The sequence below is a fragment of the Drosophila gunungcola genome, chromosome 3R (genome assembly GCF_025200985.1).
Source record: "Drosophila gunungcola strain Sukarami chromosome 3R, Dgunungcola_SK_2, whole genome shotgun sequence".
Taxonomy (NCBI): Eukaryota; Metazoa; Arthropoda; class Insecta; order Diptera; family Drosophilidae; genus Drosophila; species Drosophila gunungcola.
In genome coordinates this window covers 9,346,609-9,368,661 of record NC_069139.1, presented here as the reverse complement: position 1 = coordinate 9,368,661, position 22,053 = coordinate 9,346,609, and the positions used below count along the sequence as shown (strand labels likewise).

The 22,053-nt window shown below is 46.2% G+C and overlaps 6 protein-coding genes across 8 annotated transcripts; 2 read left to right on the top strand and 4 right to left on the bottom strand.

The window, feature by feature from the left end:
* Positions 1-566: 566 nt before the first annotated feature.
* On the bottom strand, positions 567-4,476 carry LOC128256037 (cellular tumor antigen p53). Of its 2 annotated transcripts, XM_052986118.1 has the most exons (8): positions 4,337-4,476; positions 4,065-4,181; positions 3,964-4,000; positions 3,874-3,900; positions 1,775-2,084; positions 1,466-1,715; positions 969-1,390; positions 567-908 (listed from the first exon to the last, which is right to left on the bottom strand). In XM_052986118.1, the coding sequence occupies exons 1-8, from the start codon at positions 4,372-4,374 to the stop codon at positions 886-888; spliced, it is 1,224 nt and encodes a 407-aa protein (XP_052842078.1). In that variant the 5' UTR covers positions 4,375-4,476; the 3' UTR covers positions 567-885. The 2 variants fall into 2 exon arrangements, with proteins under 2 accessions (XP_052842078.1, XP_052842165.1); XM_052986205.1 differs by lacking the exons at positions 3,874-3,900; positions 3,964-4,000; positions 4,065-4,181; positions 4,337-4,476 and adding an exon at positions 2,153-2,310.
* LOC128256158 (putative gustatory receptor 94a) lies at positions 2,598-3,881 on the top strand. The gene has a single exon (XM_052986332.1). The coding sequence runs from the start codon at positions 2,632-2,634 to the stop codon at positions 3,844-3,846; it is 1,215 nt and encodes a 404-aa protein (XP_052842292.1). The 5' UTR covers positions 2,598-2,631; the 3' UTR covers positions 3,847-3,881.
* An 832-nt stretch (positions 4,477-5,308) lies between the features above and the next one.
* LOC128256203 (cystinosin homolog) lies at positions 5,309-7,566 on the bottom strand. Its single transcript, XM_052986473.1, has 7 exons — positions 7,452-7,566; positions 7,297-7,393; positions 7,063-7,245; positions 6,616-6,976; positions 6,071-6,359; positions 5,913-6,015; positions 5,309-5,545 (listed from the first exon to the last, which is right to left on the bottom strand). Exons 1-7 carry the CDS (start codon positions 7,528-7,530, stop codon positions 5,446-5,448), a joined length of 1,212 nt encoding a protein of 403 aa, XP_052842433.1. The 5' UTR covers positions 7,531-7,566; the 3' UTR covers positions 5,309-5,445.
* On the bottom strand, positions 7,545-13,366 carry LOC128255965 (scaffold protein salvador). 2 transcript variants are annotated; one of them, XR_008267692.1, is made up of 5 exons: positions 12,402-13,366; positions 10,897-11,844; positions 10,767-10,825; positions 9,928-10,031; positions 7,545-7,572 (listed from the first exon to the last, which is right to left on the bottom strand). XR_008267692.1 is itself a non-coding variant. In XM_052985944.1 (3 exons), exons 1-3 carry the CDS (start codon positions 13,244-13,246, stop codon positions 10,771-10,773), a joined length of 1,848 nt encoding a protein of 615 aa, XP_052841904.1. In that variant the 5' UTR covers positions 13,247-13,366; the 3' UTR covers positions 10,469-10,770. The 2 variants fall into 2 exon arrangements, 1 of the variants encoding a protein (XP_052841904.1); XM_052985944.1 differs by lacking the exons at positions 7,545-7,572; positions 9,928-10,031 and having other exon boundaries at positions 10,469-10,825.
* Positions 13,367-13,660: 294 nt separating this feature from the next.
* LOC128262870 (ubiquitin-like domain-containing CTD phosphatase 1) lies at positions 13,661-14,957 on the top strand. The gene is made up of 3 exons (XM_052997438.1): positions 13,661-13,773; positions 13,829-14,015; positions 14,081-14,957. Exons 2-3 carry the CDS (start codon positions 13,856-13,858, stop codon positions 14,881-14,883), a joined length of 963 nt encoding a protein of 320 aa, XP_052853398.1. The 5' UTR covers positions 13,661-13,773; positions 13,829-13,855; the 3' UTR covers positions 14,884-14,957.
* Positions 14,916-20,705, bottom strand: LOC128262864 (uncharacterized). Its single transcript, XM_052997424.1, has 8 exons — positions 19,979-20,705; positions 18,772-19,104; positions 18,484-18,673; positions 17,310-17,550; positions 17,026-17,206; positions 16,745-16,958; positions 15,972-16,169; positions 14,916-15,904 (listed from the first exon to the last, which is right to left on the bottom strand). Exons 1-8 carry the CDS (start codon positions 20,061-20,063, stop codon positions 14,980-14,982), a joined length of 2,367 nt encoding a protein of 788 aa, XP_052853384.1. The 5' UTR covers positions 20,064-20,705; the 3' UTR covers positions 14,916-14,979.
* Positions 20,706-22,053: the final 1,348 nt, after the last annotated feature.

The following is a 22,053-nucleotide window of genomic DNA, read 5'->3' as shown; positions in this document are numbered from 1 at the left end:
TGAGCGTTTTTCAGTCGACCCATTTTCGAGGTGCCAAACTGGTAGGCCAGCCAGGCGAAAAAGGAAAGGCCCCAAATGGAGGCCGATACATCCGCCTGTTCAGCATTGTGGCGGTGGCCACGATGGCTCCTCCATTCCGTTACAATTAAGGCATACTTAATGCCCTGCCCTAGGTCAATGAACAGCGATCGGATCGGTGTGCTAGCGTAAACATTCAGCTGCAGCATGTGGCAAAAGCTAAAGTCGCCTGCAGCTGCGGCACAGTGTCAACATCTGGTGTTTTTTATTTTTTGCTGCCTCTTTTTGCATCCTCGCACATGTGCAACGTTGGCGAACGCATGCGCCCTGCTTGAGGTTGTTGTTTTAAGCATAGAACTAAAACCAAAGACGCGCAGATACGGGTATAAATAAAATATGTAAATGCAGCCCGGCGATTTTGACATATTAGCAGACTAGCTGAGATGGATCCCGAGGGTATTGACCGCACACAAGCCACACATGTCACATAGCATGCGCTTTGCGGCAGGAGTACAGTAGGGTCTGGGCATTGACGAACACCACGGGCATCTGCTGGTAAAACATGGCCACTCTTTAATTACAATACTTAACTTTTGGCTTTTTTATACAGAGTATGGATAGTTCATTCTTGTGTCACACATAACTTACATATCTCCTTTAAATCTTAGTTAACATCGGTATAATATTATCAAAAATATAAAACTTTTTTCATTCTGGCCTATTTACACATGCCAAAATTGTATAGGAATATCACTGTTAAACACCTAATAAGCAAACAACTTAAGAGATGTATACCTATACCTCGCAGTTGCAAGGTGTCTGATGATTCTAGGAATAGAGTAGTAGAAACGTAGAGTAGCCCTCGAGTCATGGCAGCTCATGGGCGCAGTCTGTAAAGATAGTCAGGTAAGTACAATTGCAACTAACGATCAACCGATTCGTTTGCTCACTCTTCAGGTGCAACAATTTCTTGGCATGGCGACGAAGAGACTCCTGGTTGGGATTGCGGAGCACTTCAGCTGCCGCCTCCTTGATCATGCCCTCAATGCTCTGTAGCAGGCATTCCTTTTTGGGACAGGTAATGGCCAGACGGTACTCGCCGTTCTTATTGCGCGACACGTTCCAATCTGTGATGGTGTCGGCCTCGTGGCTGTCGTTGCTCTCTGTCTCCTCCTTTTTAATATCATTCTTATACGACCCTGTGCGCCGACGCAGCTTCGATGGCTTTACATCCGGCTCATCTTCATCGGTGGCGTCCGCCACGGACTTGCGTTTCTTGACGCCATTCAGTTGGCGTTCGTCTTGGTTACGATCGCGTTTCGGGCATGTGCAGATTTTGACTTCCATAACCTGCTGTCCCAGGATATCGCCACTGCAAGAGGGGGGAAAAAGTTTAAGAAATTAGTAGAGAGCTGCTGTATCTGAAGTTCAGAGTCTCCAATCTCACCTTGGGTTCTCCAGACAAAAGACCAGGCAGGTCTCCTTTCGACCAATGCACGAATTTTGGCAGACAAACTTGAAGGCCAGGGTCTGTCGCACGTGTCCACCGCTCCGGTTGCCAGAGCGACAAATGGTCAGGGGAATCAGCACGGAGTAACGTTCCGAAATGCCCTTGCCCTGTGCAGTTCCGCAGTACGTGCTGTTGGGATTCTCACAGCGCAGCAAACTCTCGCGCATCTTTGCGTTCTGGCTGGTCACTGAAGTATAGAGTAACATTTGAGATAACTACCAGATTTTTCCTCATACATCAACTTACCTGGCTCTACGCTGAGGTGATTCTGGCATCGCAGCACCGGACCGCTCACATCCTTGGTGAAGCAGAGAAAGACACGCAGATTGAGCGGCTGGATGGGCATCTTCGCCTTGAACTGAACGTCCACATTGAAGATCTTGTCCATTCGAATGTAGAGCTTGTTCAGCGGCACCGAAAACATCCAGTGCGACTTGGGCGGCTCGTCCAGAACCATGCTGAAGTTGTAGCCACCGATGTTGTGGTTCTCCAGCTTGGGCAGCGTGTTCACCTGGCTCTGGAGGTCCTGCAGCATCATCTCGCGCAGCACGGATTGCTGGAAAGAAAAGCAGGGCTTTGCATTTACAATGGTAACATAAGCCGGATCTGCTCAAGAGTTCACACTTTGCGCTCGTAAAGCTGATAGAGCTTCATGTCGTTGCTTGCTCGAATAACAAATAGACTGTCGATTTGTTTTGTTCTGGTCTTTCACAAGTGTTTGCAATTTTCACTGTCTGGTGACGACAAGTGGGAGTGGGCTCCTTACTAATCGGCTAGATAAGTGTGTGCTGTTCCCGGTTCTCTTACTAAAAATCGTCATGTTGCTCTTATGAAATTCCAGGCAGAGGCTGAGTCATCAAGGGAATGTCGCTTGCCGCTCGTTTATTCTGTTTTTTTTTTTTGACGAAGCCAACGCAACGCATGCTCAGTAGGTCTTTAAACGGCCAGCGAACAACAAGCGTTAAGCGATGTGTCCAGATAGTGTCGGCCAACATGACAGGTCCTTTAGATGGCATCGATTGGATAGTTGAAAAACAATTAAGCAGTCATTAGTGGATACTCAGTGGAAGCGCAGCCAGTTTGCATACATTGTGTGGTAAATAATGGACTTGACCAGCGACTACGCGCATCGGCGTATTGTGAAATTGCTGACGATCACGCTGGTAGTCTTTTTGACCGCCTTTGGACTCCTGGCCAACCGCTATCGCCCGGGAAGCCGTGAAAAGTTCCGCTTCTCAAAGGCTTTTCTGGCCTACGACTTGCTATGGACCACTGCATTCAGCTTGGTTTACGGACGGCAGATCTACAAGGACTACAGCCAGGGTGAGATCAACATGAAGGACGCCACCACACTGTACAGCTACATGAACATCACGGTGGCTGTGATCAACTATGTGACGCAGATGATGATCAGTGGCCATGTGGCCAAGATGATGAGCAGAGTGCCGTTCTTCGAAACCCTGAAAACATTTCGTCTCGACAGCCGGTCACTGTACAAATCCATCGCTCTGACTTTGGTCAAGTCATTTGGGTTTCCCTTGACCCTCGAAGTGGCTTTTATACTGCAGCAGAGGCGGCAACATCCGGAGATGAGTTTCATCTGGACCGTGTACAGGCTGTTTCCCTTGGTTATCTCGAATCTGCTGAACAACTGCTACTTTGGAGCAATGGTGGCGGTGAAGGTAATGCTCAATGCTCTGAACGCCAGACTGGAATCACAACTGCAGGAGGTAAACATGCTGCAGCGGAAGGATCAGCTGAAGCTATACACCAGCTACTACCGCATGCAGCGATTTTGTACCATGGCCGATGAACTGGACCAGCTAGAGCATCGCTACTGGCTGATATATGTACATGCCGGGAAGTATCTTACTCCCATGGCCCTGTCTATGATCCTGTCGCTCGTATGCCACCTGCTGGGCATCACAGTGGGTTTCTACACACTGTACTCCGCCATGGCGGACACCTTCATCATGGGCAAGCCGTACGATGGCCTGGGATCGCTGATCAGCTTGGTTTTTCTGCTCATTTCGCTGGCGGAGATCTCATTGCTGGCGCTCTTGTGCAGCAACCTGTTGGAGGCCACCCGGAGACCAGCGCTCATCCTCCAGGAGATGAATCTCCGGCACGCGGACTGTCGCTATCGCCGGGCAGTCCATGGCTTCACCCTGCTAGTCACCGTGACCAAGTTCCAGATTAAGCCGCTGGGTTTGTACGAGATGGACACGCGGCTGATCAGCAATGTCTTCTCGGCGGTGGCCAGTTTCCTGCTGATCCTGGTCCAGGCTGATCTCTACCAGCGTTTCAAGGAGTACTAAATATGTTACTTTAATGGTGTTACCCACCTGGCTGAACTGCATCAGATTTTCGGACTGTCGAGAGAATATGTAAACAAATTAGTAGGTGTATATTTATCTAAAAGAGGAGTAACTCACGTTTAATCCCTGCAGAAAGGCCATGGGTTCAGTGGTCCTGGAAGCATATAATAGTAAATAGTAAGTAAGTGCGAAAACCACCTGTGATCTGGTGTACCCACAGTTCAGCTGTTCCCACCACCGCCTGATCAATGTCCGCCGGCACATCCTCCACCGTGGAATCGGCCGATCCCAAGGAGGCTTCGTTGGTCACGTGGATATCATCTTCGGAATCTGTGCTGCGGTGCGATAAGCCAAACAGAATGAAAGTTAGTGCGGCGAAATTGCGACTTTGCTGGCTGAACAAACACGAACGAAGCAAGTACAAGCGTGTAGCAACATGCATGGCTTACGTTTTCCCCAACTTCTATAGACTGGGTATATATGTATGTACCTGATTTTGTGCCACGACATGGGCTGAGATATATACATTCCGGGCAGCTATACCTGATCAACGGATCGCGAGGGTGGGGAGGGTTAATATTATGGATTGCTAAAAACTAACAAATTTACAGCCACTGACGAGGGAACGGATTCTATCATTCACCGCGAAACGCACACACTCGCGCCCAATCCGATATGTATCGCCGCGAGCGCGTGGTTTTAAAATTGCTCACCGCTTGTCTAAGATTTTTGTATTTGATTTGGCATTGGAAATATTATTGGCCAGGTTTCCAAAATTGCTGGCAAACTGCATGTTATTGTTGAGGTAGGATCCTTCGGGTATTGGCAACTCCTGCGTCATCAAATGCGGATTTCCGCTGGCCATGAAACCCTGCAGCAGAGTGGATCCGCCGCTGATCGAGGATCTCAGTGGTGGAATCGCAAAGAGCTCATTGCTTACGACGGGATACAAATCCAGGAATTCCTCGAAAGATCCCAACAAGAAAGTCTGACTATTGTTACGCGAAACAAACGAAGTGTTTCTGTAGGGGAATAGAGCCACTCTTTAGTTTGACAAACTACTTAAATTGTATCGCCGCTTACTGGTTAATAGTCATGCTAATAGACGAGGTTTTCTTGAGCGACATGGCTGCGGATTAAAAGAAAGAAACTTTATTTCTGCATTTGCATTTGTACACAAAGTTGGCGTGCTTTCAGGGTTGTCGCCTTTCGCGAAATTGGCTGCTACTACGGCAGGTGGCAGGGCTGCCAGCCTTTTGCACGCCTATCGATTACCTATCGATTGATGGTTTTTGCCTCTTCCAAACAGTGCTGCCCATAATGCGCCAATTTGAATGTTAATCAATAATCAAATCTTTTTATTGGTTGTTTGCATATAGTACGCCACAGCAGGACAATTGATTTCGCTGCAAGCCCCTTTGAATTGCTGGCAACTCTTCCGTAGGAGTTTTTGTTTCTAAAATTAAATAAATCTTGAGCTTTATTTACGGCTTATTAAAAGCCGCAATTTAGATATAGCTTATGCAGCTAGGGCGTACACATATATTTACAATTCTTAAATGTACAAAAAGTCGCTATTGGCAGAACATAATTAATGAGCTAATATTTCTCAGTCGTCACATCGCTCTGCGATTCAGTTGATCGATTCTGGGCTTCTGTTTCGGTGGTAAGATCAGAGCTCGAAGTTTTTCTCGAATGCCTGGGTAGAAATATAAAACAGCACAGTAATGATAAGTGTACAGTGATGATGGAAATGATTTTGGTTTCAGTACCATACAAAAGACTTACAAAATTATTCTACAGTGATGAAAAATTATTCAAAATTAAACGATCTTTTAAAAATACTTTGACAAATTGTTAGCCCGAGTTAAGCTTAGTTTTATAAAAAAAAACAACTTCGATCGCTAGTTATCGTTTTACATTTGAATTGACTTTGATTTAATACAAATATATTTTTAACAACATTTGGTTGAGAACCAGAAGTTTACTGTCATGGTTTACTTTTATGTGGAAAACTTTAAGATGTCATACGTTATTCTAGATTATTTGAATATACCCCCTGTTACCTGTAGAAAACGTAGTGCTGCAGCATGAAGAAAATGTCGAAGAGCACTGAGAAGAGACCCAGTCCGAACTTGGTGGGATCTCCGAATATGGACACCCAGTCGTCTGTAATTCAAACCGAGATTAAGCCACACCAATCTATATTTAGGATTATACATACCGTAGTTGTGGGCATTCAGGATCATCTGCAGCATGCTTAGAGTGCCGCCCGTGAAGTCCAGCAGGATGTTGCCGATGCTCCAGCCGGAAGTGCTCTTGCGGCGGTAGTTCATCAGAGCCTGCGGCACGTACTTGATGATCGTGATGGTCAGCTTCACGTAGCTGCAGTAGTACAGGAAGTCCAGCCAGTGGATGACATTGCCTCCGGCCAAGCCGGCGGACACAATAACGACCACGGCAAAGATTCCCAGGATTCCATAGGCAATGTACGATACTCTTTGCTGAGCCCTCTGCCAGAAATAAATGTTATAAATAGTATGCTTAGCATAGAAATAAATTTAGTTGCAAAGATGGTATGGTATCTTATCTTACTTCTTATCGAAAATGTTCAATGTGATTCATTTGAATTGCTATTTTCGATTAATACCCATTTATGTTTAAGTACTTAATGGCAGTTCAATTCAATAATTGTTTTCACTTTCGTGATAAAAACGCTTAAAGGTTCATTTGTAGTAGGTAACCAGTGAACTTAACCACTTTTAGTACCTGGTAGAAAAAGCACTGCAGGATCGTAATGACGGTGGCAAACATGGCATGCAGGGAGAACACCACATCGTTGAGCATCACGGGATTCACGCCGAGGGGATGCCGCTCCTCGTACTCGTCCTGCAGATCCTTGACGAAGTAGAGGCCGCAGTTGAACATGCTGTACAGGGTGAAGCCCACGATGTTCAGGGTGACGAAGTCGAAGTTGAGACCCTCCACCGACTTGCGTCGGAAGTTGATCCAGATCTGCGGATAGAAGGACACCGACCAGGCCACAAAGTACACCCATCCAAAGACAAGAGAGGTGTATATTAGAGCCCGTGATTTGGCCACTGTCACGCGCACAAAGACATCCTTTACGCTGGAACGATAGATATAAGTTATTTATATTTATAGCATTTATAGGATACATATATAAATCTGTTCACATTCCAAGTAATTACTCACAGCTCATTGTTTGCAGCATCGCTATCGGCGACCACTTTCACATAGCCAGCACTGTGGCCAGTTATCACCACCGTCTGATTCTGGGTGCTGCCGGCCGGATAAGTGAATCGCGCCGGATTCAGGCTCAAGTGGTCATCGGAATCCGTGTTCAGCGTCACTTGCACATCGGTCGTAAGCACCTCGCTGCAATATTAGAATTTATAGTTTGAGTTGCTTGTAAAAATTACAACTCACTTGGCGAACACCACGAACGTTTCGGTTGTATTCAGGAGTACGGTGATGTCATGGGAATCGACGGTGAGTTGACTGGTTTGTGCCTTTCCCAGAGCAACTGTGGGTAAGACAATGTTCAAACACCTTTTCTGGATGCTGGGCAATCGGAATCTCACCTGTGACCAGGAGCAGGAAAGCCAGGCGGAATGTGCTCACATGCCGGTCCATTCTGGTTTGGTGTGTCTTCTTACTCATGCGTGAGCCTCCAGACCTGTTGGCATCTTCTTCAATGAAGCCCTATATGGGTATTGATTTAAGCATGAGCTACTTCAATTGGCCAATTGGCGACAATCGATGGAATCAATTCCCTGGAGTGTGCAGTGAAACTCCTCGCAATCAATTGCAAGTTTAAATTTAATGGATCACTTATCGACTGTCAATATGTAAAATGTTCAAAAGACATTTGCTCCTCTTAAATAAAATTTAAAAATTTTGGATATATTGTTTTTGTTTTAAAAATGAATTTCTTAATAATATTTTTAGAGCTATTAAAGCGCAAAATTAATGAATCTGTTCAGTGCAATCAATCTTTTTTCCGAGATAAAAAAAAATCAACTTGATCATTTAAAATTTGCAACATTTCATATAAATTAAAACAAATTCTGTTTATGTTTTCTTAGCAGCTTTTAACTCATTTATGTATCTATATCTACCAGATTCTACATGTACAGAATTTTTGTGTTGTGATAAAATTGCTGCGTGAATGGGCAACCTTCAACAAATGTCGCTCAATGTTGTTACAACTTTGCAATTGGAGCAAACTTTTGCACGGCAAACGATCTCGAGCACGCACTTTATTCTATATATTTCTGGGCCGTGGCAGGAAGTACACGGCTTTGTCGGCCAGTTTTGGTCGTAAAACCCAAAAGATTCCAGACTATTTATATGGCGAGTGGTTTATAGGGAGAGGGCCGTGACAAGGCGATTGCCAAGAAGTGTAAATACCGCGTGAGAACTGGCTTATCTCGATCAATGGAGCTGATAGTGTCGATCGAGTTTATTCGTATTATTACGGCAGTATGCCACAACTTACAGATAGCCAATGGATGGGGAAATGCACTACGATCGCCAGATAATTGCCTGTTGCTATTCTGATTGCAAGTCACGATCCGGCAGTGAACTTGGTTCCCCTATAAATCATTCATATTTGTAAAGATTTGTAAATCAGCAAATCGTTCTACAAAGGATCAAAAGGATATTACATTTTTCTTTGAAAATCTTTAAATATTTGTGAACATATCTTTCAATATAATTTTAAATGATTTTAAAGTTCATCAGTATCATTTGGTGGTATTCACTCTATAAATATTGTTCTGTTTAATATGTTTTACATAAAACTCAGATTTGTTGTCCTATCTTCACTATTTATCTCTCCCATCACCCTATAAATTTGCTTTTTTTCTGATAAAGACGTCTGGAAAACACAATTGTTTAAATAACAGCCATTCATTCACAATTCCGAGCACGAGATACGTCTGTTTTGCGTATGTTTCAGCCGGATTAGAACTTTCACTGGCGTCTGGGAAAGCAGTTCGGAGATTTCTGCGTCTAACGAAACACAAATTCTCCGCCCGTTTTGGTTGAAATAAAGATATAAAGTATTTCGGACAGGCTGTTTGCCAAGTGATATACATCCCATCACATCACATCACATCACATCACATCACATCACTCACGTTAAAATTAAAATTAAACAATGTGCCCAACTGACGATTAAACGGGTGTTAATGGCGTCAAATGAGTTTGGAAGCGATGGCGACTCTCCAGCAACTGAGTGCGCGATTCGATGGAGCCGTTTAAATATTGGAGCGGTGCAGTCGCTGCGCAGTCAGCGGCGACGACGACGTTGGCAGCGACGCCCCAAACAACAATAACAACAACAACAACAACAAAAACAACAACAATTGGAGTGAGAGCGAATTGCCGCCGCCTTTATGTTTTATTATATTTTATTTTTGCACTTGAGAACCCATCGTCCAAAAAAGTGGGTACTTGGCCGGAATAAAGCAAATAATTTGACAACTCACTTTGGGGATGAAAGCTACAACAGGTTTTTTGAAATGATCTACTCATTTCTTAGCTAGCTTTTTAAAAACTAAGCAATAGCAATAAACATTTAACTTAACTTGCATTGTAATTCTCAGTGAGCTGAACATTTTTAGATTGAAAAATGGTATTTAGAACTTTAAGTTCCTCCTCTGAGTTTCGCCTAAATTCCAATTGAGTCATGTATTGATAAACAGGACCCGTTCTGTTTACAATGAGTCTTAAAATTTGAATACATTTGGATACACTAGGGATTTTTCCAAAAACAGAGTTTATGTGTTCAATTCAGTTGATTCATTTCAAGCTGCATTCAGCAAAATGAATACTATTGTGAAATTTAATTGTTTTGTTTTTTAGAATAGATTTTTTAAAAAACCAACATTGATGTTGAATATCAATTGAATTTATTACTATAAATTTATTATTGAAAACATAAGCTTTCCCCAATCCATATTATTTTTGAAATTGGTTTGTTTGTTTAAAATGTTTCGAAAAGCCAGTTGAAAACAGCTATGTGAATAGTTTGGTGTTACAATGGAGTTTTACCTTTATTATATAAAATTCTTGAGACTCAACTGCAAAGGGTATTCCCCACAAGCATATTGCAGGCTTTTAAACTTCTTATCAGGCGAGGAAACAGTTTGAGGGACCTGCAGAAAGAGCAACAGTAAAGTTTTATTAGCATTCGATAAGGGCAACGACTCGAACTTATCAAGTTTGACTAAATGGTACACGAGCGTTCCACCGACGACTGAAAATAAGCCAAATCAAACGAAAACAAATACAAGATTCACTTTCTACAAACTTTTTTTTGCTGATGCAGAATTAGCCACGATCCGATCCACTTGTGCCCAATGCATAATTTTGCAAGCCAATCGAAAACTTGGCATGGAACTCGGAAATATGTGCCAAACGAAACTAAACGAAACTAAACGTAATCAAACGAAACCAAACCAAGCACGACTTGGCCACCAACTGCTTTGGTTCTGAATTTCCAAAAACATCCGGGGGAGAATCGGACTCCACTGGAATCACACAAAGGGGGTTCACATGGCACGTCGAATACGATTGCATTGATTCAGTAAGATGATCAGTAAACCAGTTTAATTTTCACATTTTACAAACAAACGCCAAGCTCAAATCACATTTAAGAATATATCGAACGTAACACATTTACATATACGTTGAATCAAGGCACTCGAACTGTCATGGATTAGCTTGGGCTCCCTCCTGCTCTTCCTCCTCCTCGTTTTGTCTTGTCTAAGGCACTGATTTCGCGATGAGTAGATGATTAAATAAGTTAAAGGTCGATTGCAGGACACTATAGACTATGTAGCTGCCAGCGAGTATGCGGTATGCGGTATGCGGTCTGATTCAGTCGTCACCTGGTCACTGGTTCTGGTTCTGGCCAGCGCGTCGGTTCTTCTCGAGTATCAAAGCGCGACTGAAAGCGAAATAAGTGATTAGTAGTTGTTGAGAGAGCAGAACATGGGGCCTAACGACTGATCAACTCACCGGTAGCGCTCGTAGAAGCCTACGATGGTGCCCAGTTCCTGCTTGAAGAGCCGCACCAGCATGCTGTCGAAGCCCTCCAGCTCCGGCAGACTGAACATGTTGAACTGCAACAGGTGGTCCTTGGAGGAGTCCGCCTCCGAGTAGACGGCCAGCCACTTGGGGATCTCCTCGAGCAGATACGGATTGGCCGGCACCAGGGCGTTGTGAGTGTGGGTGGGCGGAGCGTAGAGCGAGGCCTCCGGCCGGATGGCCTTCGGTGGCTCAGCCGACGTGGTGTAGACGTAGTAGGATGTCAGGCACGGATGCTGCCGCTGGCACTGCCCGGTGTACTGGTTCTCGTAGTAGGTGCCATGCATCTTGGACACCACCCGCCGCCAGCCCACCGGCAGTCCCTCGCGCTCCAACGGATGATTCCAGTGCGTGGTATGGGCATTGTGATCGATGTAGTACTTCCGGCCGTGCAGCGTGTACTGCGTGGCCCAGCCGGGGGGCAGTGGCAACTCTTCGGGCTCCGTGAGCGACTGCTGGGACGGCACCTTCTGCAGTGAGCCATTGCCTCCATTGGCACTGCCTCCCGCTCCGCCAGCCGCACTGGGCGGAGTTCGCGGCGGGGCGAACAGCGATTGCACTGAGGTAGAGGCGCCGCGAACGCTACCAGAGCTTCCGCCACGACCGCTGCCGCTTAGCGATCCTCCTCCGCCGCCGCTGCCCGAAGGCACAGCCAGGTGACCCTGGTGGTGGTGCGGCGGAACCACGGCCAGCGTGGCCGACGAGGCCGTCGTGTTGCTGTAGATCGGAGATTCCGAGCGCTGCGACTGGGTGGCGCGCATCGAGGAGACCCGGTAGGGGTTCTCGTAGATCGGATACGAGTCGCTGGAGTAGCTGCCGCCCAGATGAGCCGCCAGTTGCTGGTGCTGTAGCTGTTGCTGCTGCTGCTGCATTGGGGACCTGTGGACGCAGAAAAGGTGGTTTTGAGTAAATAGTTGATATTTTTAACTCTACACACTACCTGGTCAAAATCCTCTCACAGACCTTCGAGAAAAAGTATACATATATAGGTTCTAATTCATATATGAATTTTTAAACAATAAAAACATAAAAAAAAACTGATTTTATTGGTTTGTGTAATTTAACCTTTTTGATTTGCCTTAGCTTGCTATACATATATTATAATCATTCCTTTACCATTTAAATATTGATAAGCTTAAATTTCACATAGTCTTTGTTTTTATATTCGTCTTTTCAACATTTGTTAAATTAATACAAAATTGACATTGCAATTGTTTTTTCATTGATAACATAATTCCTGTTTGTGATTTGTTTACTATTTTTGAGCTACAAATTTAAGTTCAAAACTTGAAATTTTGCATTACCATTTATTAAACAGGTATATTGTAGAGATCACAGCTAATACAAATTAAATACTTTCTAAAGTGGTCTTTAAATTTGTATTAAATTTGTATTGACCCAAAAAATAAGACTGAAGTCGCAATTGAGTGCCTTACCTTGTGGGTTGGTACCGCGGCTGTCGCTCCCTGATGGACATGGCGGCCGGATCGAATCGCAGTGTGGAGCCGAAGGGCGTGGAGGCGTGCTGCTGGTGGATCTGAGGATGCTGCTGCTGCTGCGGCGGCGGAGGAACGGCGTAGTGGGCGGGCGAGTGGGGCCGCTGGGAGAGTTGCAGCATGTTGGCATAGGAGGCGCTCAGCAGGCCATGGTCGGCATCGTAGCTGGCGGCGCCCAGGTGCGGATGGTGCTGCCGCTGGGTGGTGGAGTAGCTGCGCTGGAATCCCCCGGCTCCGGGGGCAGGAGAGGATGTGGTCTGCAGCAGGGGCGACGACTGCTGGCGGCGCATCCTCTCGATCTGCTCGATGTTCACGTAGTTGCTGCTGCTCTGGCTCAGTTGGTTGCTGCTGGCCCGGAACTGGTGGGGCGGCAGGGGCGGATGCGTGTGCACATGGGGATGGGGGGCGGCGGCGGCGGGGTGGGGCAGCGAGTGGGGATTATGGCCGAGCGGCGTGTGCTGCTGCAGCGGCATCTGACTCTGGGCACGCCGCGCATGATAGTAGTCCGGCTGGGAGTCCGTGCAGGAGTAGGTGTTCCGGCTGGTGCTCGAGCTGCGCGGATGGAACTCGCAGCTGGGCGAGGTGCTGGCGCAGCGCTGGAGCGACTTCTTCTTGTTGGCCCGCTGGTCACTGGTCCACACATTGATCACCGGAATCTGCGGCGGGGTGTCCTTCTTCATGTACTTCCCCACCACGCCCTCCTTGTGCGACTGCGATTTCTCCTTGCTGCGCCGCGAGAGCATCGTCGGTTTTCGGTTGCACAGCAGAATCGTTAGATAGTTCATGCAGACTCTGTTTGCACTCTGATCACGGTTCCTTGTCTTTGTTTTAGTCCATTTTTCAGCTAATTTTACGCTATTTGCCCAACTTTTTGTTATTCAGCTGCGGGCCAGTGTTGGTAAACGCTCGACGATCGATACTATTGCTCATTGTTATATTTCAACATTTAGGGTAGTCATGTAGTGAGAAAGTGGCATTTCTGCAACAAAATAAATTATAAAAACATTTATAACATCAAACTAATATTAATCTTATACGGCCTTAACACAGCAACTTAAAAGAGTTATGTCTCTTTCTAGCACATGGACTTCTTACCGAAGAAAATAAATGCTGTTGCGGAATCTAGTCACTGTTGCCGCCAGTGTGAAAAGACTTTAACTATTGTGAAAGTTTTTTCAAACTATCGGATCCGGTCATACCCCAACTATCGATAGCGGCACCGATGACTTGTCATCCCCACTGCATCGACGCTCCAAGCTGTTTATTTGGGCTCCAAAGCGAAGGAAATTCTTAGAATTCAAGAAAAATTAAAGTATTACAAATAGTATAGTGCGAATTAGCTTGAAAAGCCATTGATGGTTTGACAGCCTTGTAGCAAACAATTCGACTCAAAAATGGAGGTCAAAGAAGTGGTGGTGATTGTAAAGTGGAGCGGCAAGGAGTACCCGGTGGACCTCACCGACCAGGACACTGTGGAGGTGCTGCGGCACGAGATCTACCACAAGACACAGGTGCGCCCCGAGCGCCAAAAGTTGCTCAACTTGAAGCACAAAGGTAAGTGGCTAATAAACTTCAATAAACTGGGGATTTCCAGTGATCCGATATCGAATGACTTGCAGGAAAAACGGCGGCCGACAATGTGAAGATCAGCGCCCTGGAACTGAAGCCCAATTTCAAGCTGATGATGGTGGGCTCCACGGAGGCGGACATTGAGGATGCCTGCAGCCTGCCGGAAGACATTGGCGAGGTGGTCGATGACTTTGACGACGCTGAGGAGCGCGAGGAGTCCGTGGAGCACTCCGCCGTATACTTGGCCAAAGTGCAGCGCCGCGTGCGTGACTACAAGATCAAGGAGCTGTCGCCGCCACGCGAGGGCAAGAAACTCCTTGTCCTGGACATCGACTACACCCTTTTTGATCATCGCTCGCCGGCTGAGACGGGCACGGAGCTTATGCGTCCGTATTTGCACGAGTTTCTGGCCTCCGCCTACGAACACTACGACATAGTGATTTGGTCCGCCACCAGCATGCGCTGGATCGAAGAGAAAATGCGGCTGCTGGGCGTGGCCAGCAACGAGAACTACAAGGTCATGTTCTACCTCGACTCCACGGCCATGATTTCGGTGCATGTACCGGAACGCGGGGTGGTGGACGTGAAGCCGCTGGGCGTAATCTGGGCCCTGTACAAGCAGTACAGCTCGAGCAACACCATCATGTTCGACGACATCCGCCGCAATTTCCTGATGAACCCCAAGTCCGGTCTGAAGATCCGTCCCTTCCGTCAGGCCCATTTGAATCGCGCCACGGACACGGAGCTGCTCAAGCTGTCCGACTATTTGCGCAAGATCGCCCACCACTGCCCGGACTTTAACTCCCTGAACCACCGCAAGTGGGAGCACTACCATCCCAAGAAGAACTCCTGAACTCCTCATACGCGATTGTAAGATTTGTAAGATTCGCATAGGTTTAGGTTTATTAAATTAAGATGCTTTTTGTACGCATTGCGTCCCAGCCTAATGTTAGAGTGTGTATCCGCCCTGGTCCGCCCAGTGGACCCTCCTGGCCTCCAGGTACTCCTCGTGCAGCCGCCGGCGCTCGTCCTCCAGCTTGGCCAGCCGGCGGTAGCGCTGCAGCACCATGCCGCAGCCGAAGAGCATGGCCACCTGGCAGATCAGCCAGAAGATGAACAGTGCGATCAGAAGACTCTGGTTGATGCAGACGTTCTCCAGGTGCAGCTGGTCGTCGATGCCGGCTATCAGCAGCACTCCCCGCTCGCCGTACAGATAGCTGTTGGCGTTGCTCTGGTCCGGACCATGCACCCGGATGTTGTAGTTGAGAGGCAGTTCCTCTTGCGCAGTGGACTGGTTCCGCTTGCCTTGTTCCGGTGCCACGTCCACCACGGTCGAGATGTACACTGGGTTCTGGACACGCAGGTCTTCCGGTCTGCGATCTGGCTGATCCGCCTGCCGCCTTCTCCGCTGCCAGGAGGCACTCGCACAGTTGCTGGGCGAGCAGCGCTCCACGCAGAAGCGGATCTTCACGTCGAAGCTCACGTTGGCGGTGCCCGAGAACTTGAAGGCATGGAAACGGGCGCGCAGCATGCTCCTGGTGGCCGAGTGAACCCTTTCCAGGGCCGGAAACACACTGGCGTCCGTGGGACAGCCGCGCTCATCGATCAGCAGCACGTAGTTCTCGTTGTCCGCGGTCTTGGCCACCAGCGAGGTGGCACGAAAGTCCGGCAGCGGTGCCAACTGCAACTCCGTGTGCTCGGCCAGCTGCTGCGGGCTGTACTCCGCCACGATCTGGAGTTCCAGGTTCTGGCCAATCTGTACGTCATTTGTCTCATGCTGGTGCGACATATCCATAATCTGGAGCGAGATGCTGGGATACGGACTGGGGCCAGTGCTGCTGTTGTAGTGGACGACGCCCTCGTGCGGGAACATGCTGCAGGGATTGGTTAGATTGCAGATAGAGGCTATCTTGGAGAGACTTGGATGTGCAGGGGACTTACTGTTCGGCGTACTCCAACGAGGACTCCAGGGCAATGGCACTGGGCACGTGCTCCGAGGCATCCACGCTGCTGTCCCGCACCGAAACGCCCAGCGAGGCGGTGGCGTTGCTCTGGATGCATCCCACCTTGATGAGCCGGTCGCCCTGGGTCTGCACATTTGGGTTGTTCTGGATGACCACCAGGGCAGAGATGAAGGTTCTGGGCAAAGACAAGATTTTGGATACGGTAAGACATATGATTAGATTGGAAAATAAGTTGGGCAGGGTATACTATTATCCATGCTACTTGAGATATGTTTAGGTTACGATTAAAGGTTCCGGTTAACTTTAAACTGGCTTTTTTGAATTATTAGGTATAGATGGGACGTTTTAAGTAGTTATAATTTTGCAATTTAGTCAACAAATTTGAAACTTTTCCCTATAATATACTTATATTTTAGCAATAGATCTAGCATTGTCCGTCCGTCAGTTTCACCAGAACAATCAGAAAAAGAATTTGAACAAAAATTCGAACTTTGCTGTTTTAAACTTTATACAAATATACCTAAATATACTCCAAAATAGTTTACTATTTAACTCGGTCAACGATGTCAACTATAGTAGAGCGAATTCGCCATAAATCTAGATATATTGTCGTTTTATAAAATACTTAATTTTTGATATAGCTGTAAGGGAACATGAATTTAAAAAACAACGAAAATGATTTAACAACTAGTTTAAGGGTACAAATAATCAGTTTGGATTAGATAATCGATTAAAGAGGTATTTAATCACCTTTGGTAGGCCTGAGTCATTTCGTAGGCACGCAGGATGCCACAGCGGTTCTCCTTGACCTCGCTGCCGATCTGGAGCGTCAGCAGGACACTGCCGTTGCCGGATCCTCGGGCCAGACAGTCCTTGGAGTGCATGCTGGCATAGATCTTCCCAGCGAACCAGTCCTTCGGGTTGTACTTGATGGACATCTCGTCGCGGGTGCAAAACACCCTGACTGGAGGGGGTATAGAAACGATTTAGACTCGCACATCCCGCATCGCACATCCCGAAGGGTTACTCACCATCCAAGCACTTGACCCTCCGCATGTAGACGGAGTTATCCCGGAGCTTCAGGCTGCGTGGACCCAGGGACACGATGTCCTCGGAGTGGAGGAGGCACTCGGACGGCGAGAGCTGGTTCACATAGTGGAAGGAGACGCCCTGGCAGTAGAACTTGGTCTCGTGCGAGCACAGCGCCTGACACTGCAATACGGATACGGAGGTGGAGGTCATCAATCACTCAGCCGACTCCCATCGATTTCGATTACAATCATAATGCGCGACAGGCGAAGCGCGGCGGACACACCTCTTTCTGGGAGAGTCCCAAATACCTGGCCTCCGCGTAGATGAAGCTGCTGTTGGCGTACAGCTCGTACGAGCAGTTGTCGCTCTCGACGGCCCGCTCGTGGCACTGGTTCTCCATGTACTCCTCGTCGTAGGGAGCCGCCCGGAAGGCGTCCGGCTGGATGGTCTTGTCCCTGTCGCTCAGCATGCACCTGCCCAGGCGGGGGGAGGGCCTCTGGCCATTACCCGACTCGCCACGGAACCTGCGGGCGAAGGCCAAGGGGGAATCATTGTTTAGTTGGCGAGCTTAGACTTTAATTTACACGGCGACTGATTTATGACCTTACTCCCTGGAAGCGATGGGAACTATGCACACAAACATTTACTTTCAAAAGTTTCTTGTTATTATTATTAATTTATATGAGTTATCCTATTTTTATAAAACATAAATATTTTGCAATAGATGTAGGTCATCTATTCGCCATGACACACATTAGAATAAGATTTTTTTTTGTTTTCATAGATTTCCCCGTTTTTCTCTTATTTAATTTTTTACATTTTTATTAAGGAATAAGAATTTCAATGTCAATATCTTGATACACATTACGCAATTGCCATAAAAAAGGGATAACTATCATATAAGATTTATAGTTTCAAGACATATCTTCCCAATATAGTCATGGTTACCTACTTACGTTATTTGACAAAAAAAACCTTTAAAAAAAAATAATTATTTAAAGTATTTTGAGTGTTAAAAAAATATGAATGTATTAACCACAGCAATCTATACCTTATTTAATAGTGGCTTTAAAAACACAGTATAGAACCCCAGCATAATTTTAATATTTTACCTTTTTTTGGAATTTTAAGTACAATTATTTAATTTTGAAAATATGTAATTGTCTAACTTACCCTTAGAGTTTTGTTTAAGAGTCGTATCCCCAAAGTTGTACTTAGTTCGTATTGATAAAAATTTGTAGACACAGAAAACTTTACTTATGGGGAAAAAAAAGTTCAGAATTCCCAACCTATCCCATCACAATCTGGAGTGATGTCATAAACCGGCCGAAATGCCATGCATTAAAAATGCACAATAAAAGCAATTAATTTGTCCGGCAACAAACGGCGACAACAACAAATTGCAAACAACAAAAACCAAATAACAAGCAACAACCAACCACCAAACAGTCAATTACCGCTCACGATTGTTCCGATACGAGGGCGCAAAGGAGGCGGAGAGGCATTTGAATTGGGCTTCGAAGAAGCAGCGCTCGGCGCACTCACGCCGCGTGACCAGCGTCGGAATGGTCTTCTTGCTCTGGAAGACCAGCGTGCTGCCGGGGATTTTGGTCAGTGCCCAGAGACGCCCTCGGCACGCATCGGGAACTGCAAGTTGGCATTGGATTAGATGAAGGTCGGCTGGTCGGTTGGTCGGATGGTCGGATGGTCGGCTGTTGGCCCACGCCCCCATCCGGACTACTCACCTCGGAGGCAGGTCTTTTCGTAGAACACGGCCGCGCCGTCGGCCACCAGCGGCAGTTCCCCCGAAATGGCCAAGTACCGCGAGGTTCGCTCGAAGTACGAGTAGCCATGGCACTCGTCCGTGTCCAGCAGATGGACATAGGCAATGCAGTCGGGATCCTCGTTGCAGATGCGCCAGCACACCTGGCTGGCCGGCAGTTCCTGATCCTTGAAGGAGCTCGCCATTTCCGGGCCGTGGATCAGGTTCCCCTCATTGAGATACTCGAGTGGTGGCCGGAAACCCACGATCTTCTGCAACTGCAACTGGTGCAGCGGACACTTGAGCAGCAGGGCAACTGGGGGGTGGGCAGAATGGAATGCCATGAATGTGGCTGTAAGCTAAGGGATTCGCATGACTGCAAGCCAAAACATTTTTCAAATTGCCGAGCAGCCATAATGGGGGATCGAGTATTCAATTTCGATACTTGGCATGCGCACTACTGTGACTGGGCTTCAATTAATATGAAATGTTTATGCATAAATAAGCAATGGGAAAATCAATCAAGCATCTTTAGAGCTCTAAGTAGGGGGTTTGAAAATGACTGAGATTTCAGAGAGGTAATTATTTAGCACAAGCAATACTACTCGAAAAATAAGTACATGTTATTTAAAGCAGTATGCAAAACTTATAAAACTAAACAAAACCGAATTAAAATGGTTGTATTTTAAACGATTTTGCTTAAAATCTATTACTAACGAAGGGTAAATTGGTCTGAAAGAATTTGTTATTTCTCTGTATTTATTATAATTATCTATTAAAACAATGATAAATCTGTTACATGCCCATCTTGGAGTTTCCCTATTTTTAATTGTTTAGATTTGCTTTTCTCGCTTTTAACACCAAGGCATTTCCTTGTGTAGGTCATTCTGACATTCAAACTAATGCAAACTCGTTCTCAGGCTGTTTGTTAATAAATCTATAATAATAACAGCTGACATGCACATCTAGCAATCCTCTCAGCGACTTGTAAATTGATCTATGCAGTTTTGGCTTTGGTTTTTCACTTTGCTATTGAATGCAAATTGCGAGTGCATCTTCAGCACTCTCGCAAAAAACGCTCTCTGAATTCGCTGAAATCAGGTAAGCGGCTAAAAATACTGAATGAAACGCGGTGAGCCGCTTCAGGTGGATTTGGCCAATTGGCAAGGTCAGTTGCGAATAGAACTCACCGCTTAGACTCTGCCGGAGCACTAGCAAAATCACTGCGATTGCTAATTTGCATAGCCAGGGGGCGGTCAGTGTGGATTGGTGCATTGTTTTTCAGATGCGCTTTTATGGTGCCGACCGCAAATAGTTTGGCATGCTCGTGTAATAAATTGTAATTGATTTTTGGCTAGCACACGGGTCAGCCTCGTAAACGCGTTACACGAACAGGGCTATTTAAACACTGGCTTTTTGCCTGTTTGCTGGTTATGTTTGGCACAGTTTAACACTTTGGGCACGTGCACGGATTGTTTGCCACTCAATCGCCTGCAGATTGAACTATTTGCATATGCAAATGGGCCAGGACCGAGCTTCCGGGTCCACTTCAGTTCAACTCTGAATCCTGCCCACTTGTAGTGAAATATGAATTAGCCCGATGTGGGTCAGACAGCATCGTTGTGCTAATTACTGCCAAACACGTTCACACTCGCACAAGCATTATTCATGCATTTATTTTCTGAAAATATCGTGTGGCTTTGGCTTTGGCTTTGACTCTTGCCACTTCCATTAGCCAAATGCACTTTGTTTCATCTGTTTACTTTTATTTCACTTTAATTTGATAACGTCTGCGTACGTCTGTCTCGCGCGGCTCTCGACTTGCAAATAGCCGAGTCTGACTCTGATCTGGGCTCTCGGTTGAGAGTTCCATCCCCCAGAGGCTTCCACAGTTTCGGAGCGCCAGGTAGATCCGTAGACTCACTCCGAAGCGCTGCGTATGTAAATGATACGTGTGCTTCTGACGCAGCAGCAGCAGCAGTACACTGGGGAAAGCTAATTATTTCAGACTTTGAAAAAATGTATTTCTGAATAAAATTGGTACAGTTTTTGTTTGTCTTTATTGTATTTGTATGTAAATAAAGTAACCGATTTAATAATTCAGAGTACCCAGTCTTGTCTCATCGGTATACTAAAGTAAAATAAATTAAACTTATTTAAACATGAGTTCCTACAAAACAAATAAATATTTTATTTTTGACGAACTTTAAAGATTATAAAGATATTTAAGGTTAAGCTTAGTACGAATTTAATACTAATAAGGTCTGCAGATATGCATACAAATTTTAAATTAATACATAAATTTTAAGAATAAATATTTTTTAATGTTCTTTAAAACAAAAAGTGTAAATACGAATAGCGACCAAATGTTTCAATGTTTTTTTAAAAATAGTTTATTTAATATTTTAGTAACTCTTTATTTCATTCTTAATGTATAGAGATTTTCTACAACCTTTTAAGAGTAATTTTTATCCAGAAGCATCTGAATTAACTATCTATGCTAAGTGGTTTCTCTCACTGTATATGGAAAATATTCGATCGAGCGTCGACGTCGCGGCTAACCGAGCGTATGAGAAATTTCATGTCAGCGTCGTCGCCGAGATTGCTGATTAGATCGCTGGAGTGTGTCGCGCGCGGAGCAGCCACCGAATTGCTCGCTGGCTCGATTTCAATGTGCAATAAACAAAACTATTTAACGCTTGCGAAGGGATTTCGAGTGGGGCAGGGCGAGGTCCCCTTCCATTCCGGGGCACGGCTCAGTTCAGGTGGGATTGGGTTTGGGATTGGGATCCAGCGCCATCGAACAGACCCATGCCACATCTAGCCATGCATGCTGTCTTTCCGACAGTTTGTTTGTTTGCACAGTTGCGCCCAGCATCGCTGGTTGTTGGATTCAATGGCACTTTTAACAGTTCAGTGGTTTTGGCGTTGACAACGTTTGTTTCCCCTTTTGTAACTGCTGCTTCCGAATGACAAATGGCCGTGCCGTTGGCCCCTATCTTGGCCAAAGTTGGTTCTTACCTGTGGCAAGAGCAAACGGGCCAATTCCGTCGTCAATTGTTTATCGCTAATTAGTGGCAGTGGGAGCCTTTAATTAGTGTGTCATCAAAGGGCCCCCCAGATACGCAATGTATCTGCTGCAGTGTGTGATTGGCGATGGCGACGGCGATGGCGAACTGTGCGTGACCTTTGCGGTTGGCACTTGCCATCCATTGGCAAGTTGGCCAAGGTCGATGGCGCTCTATCTATATTGCCTCAGCGACCG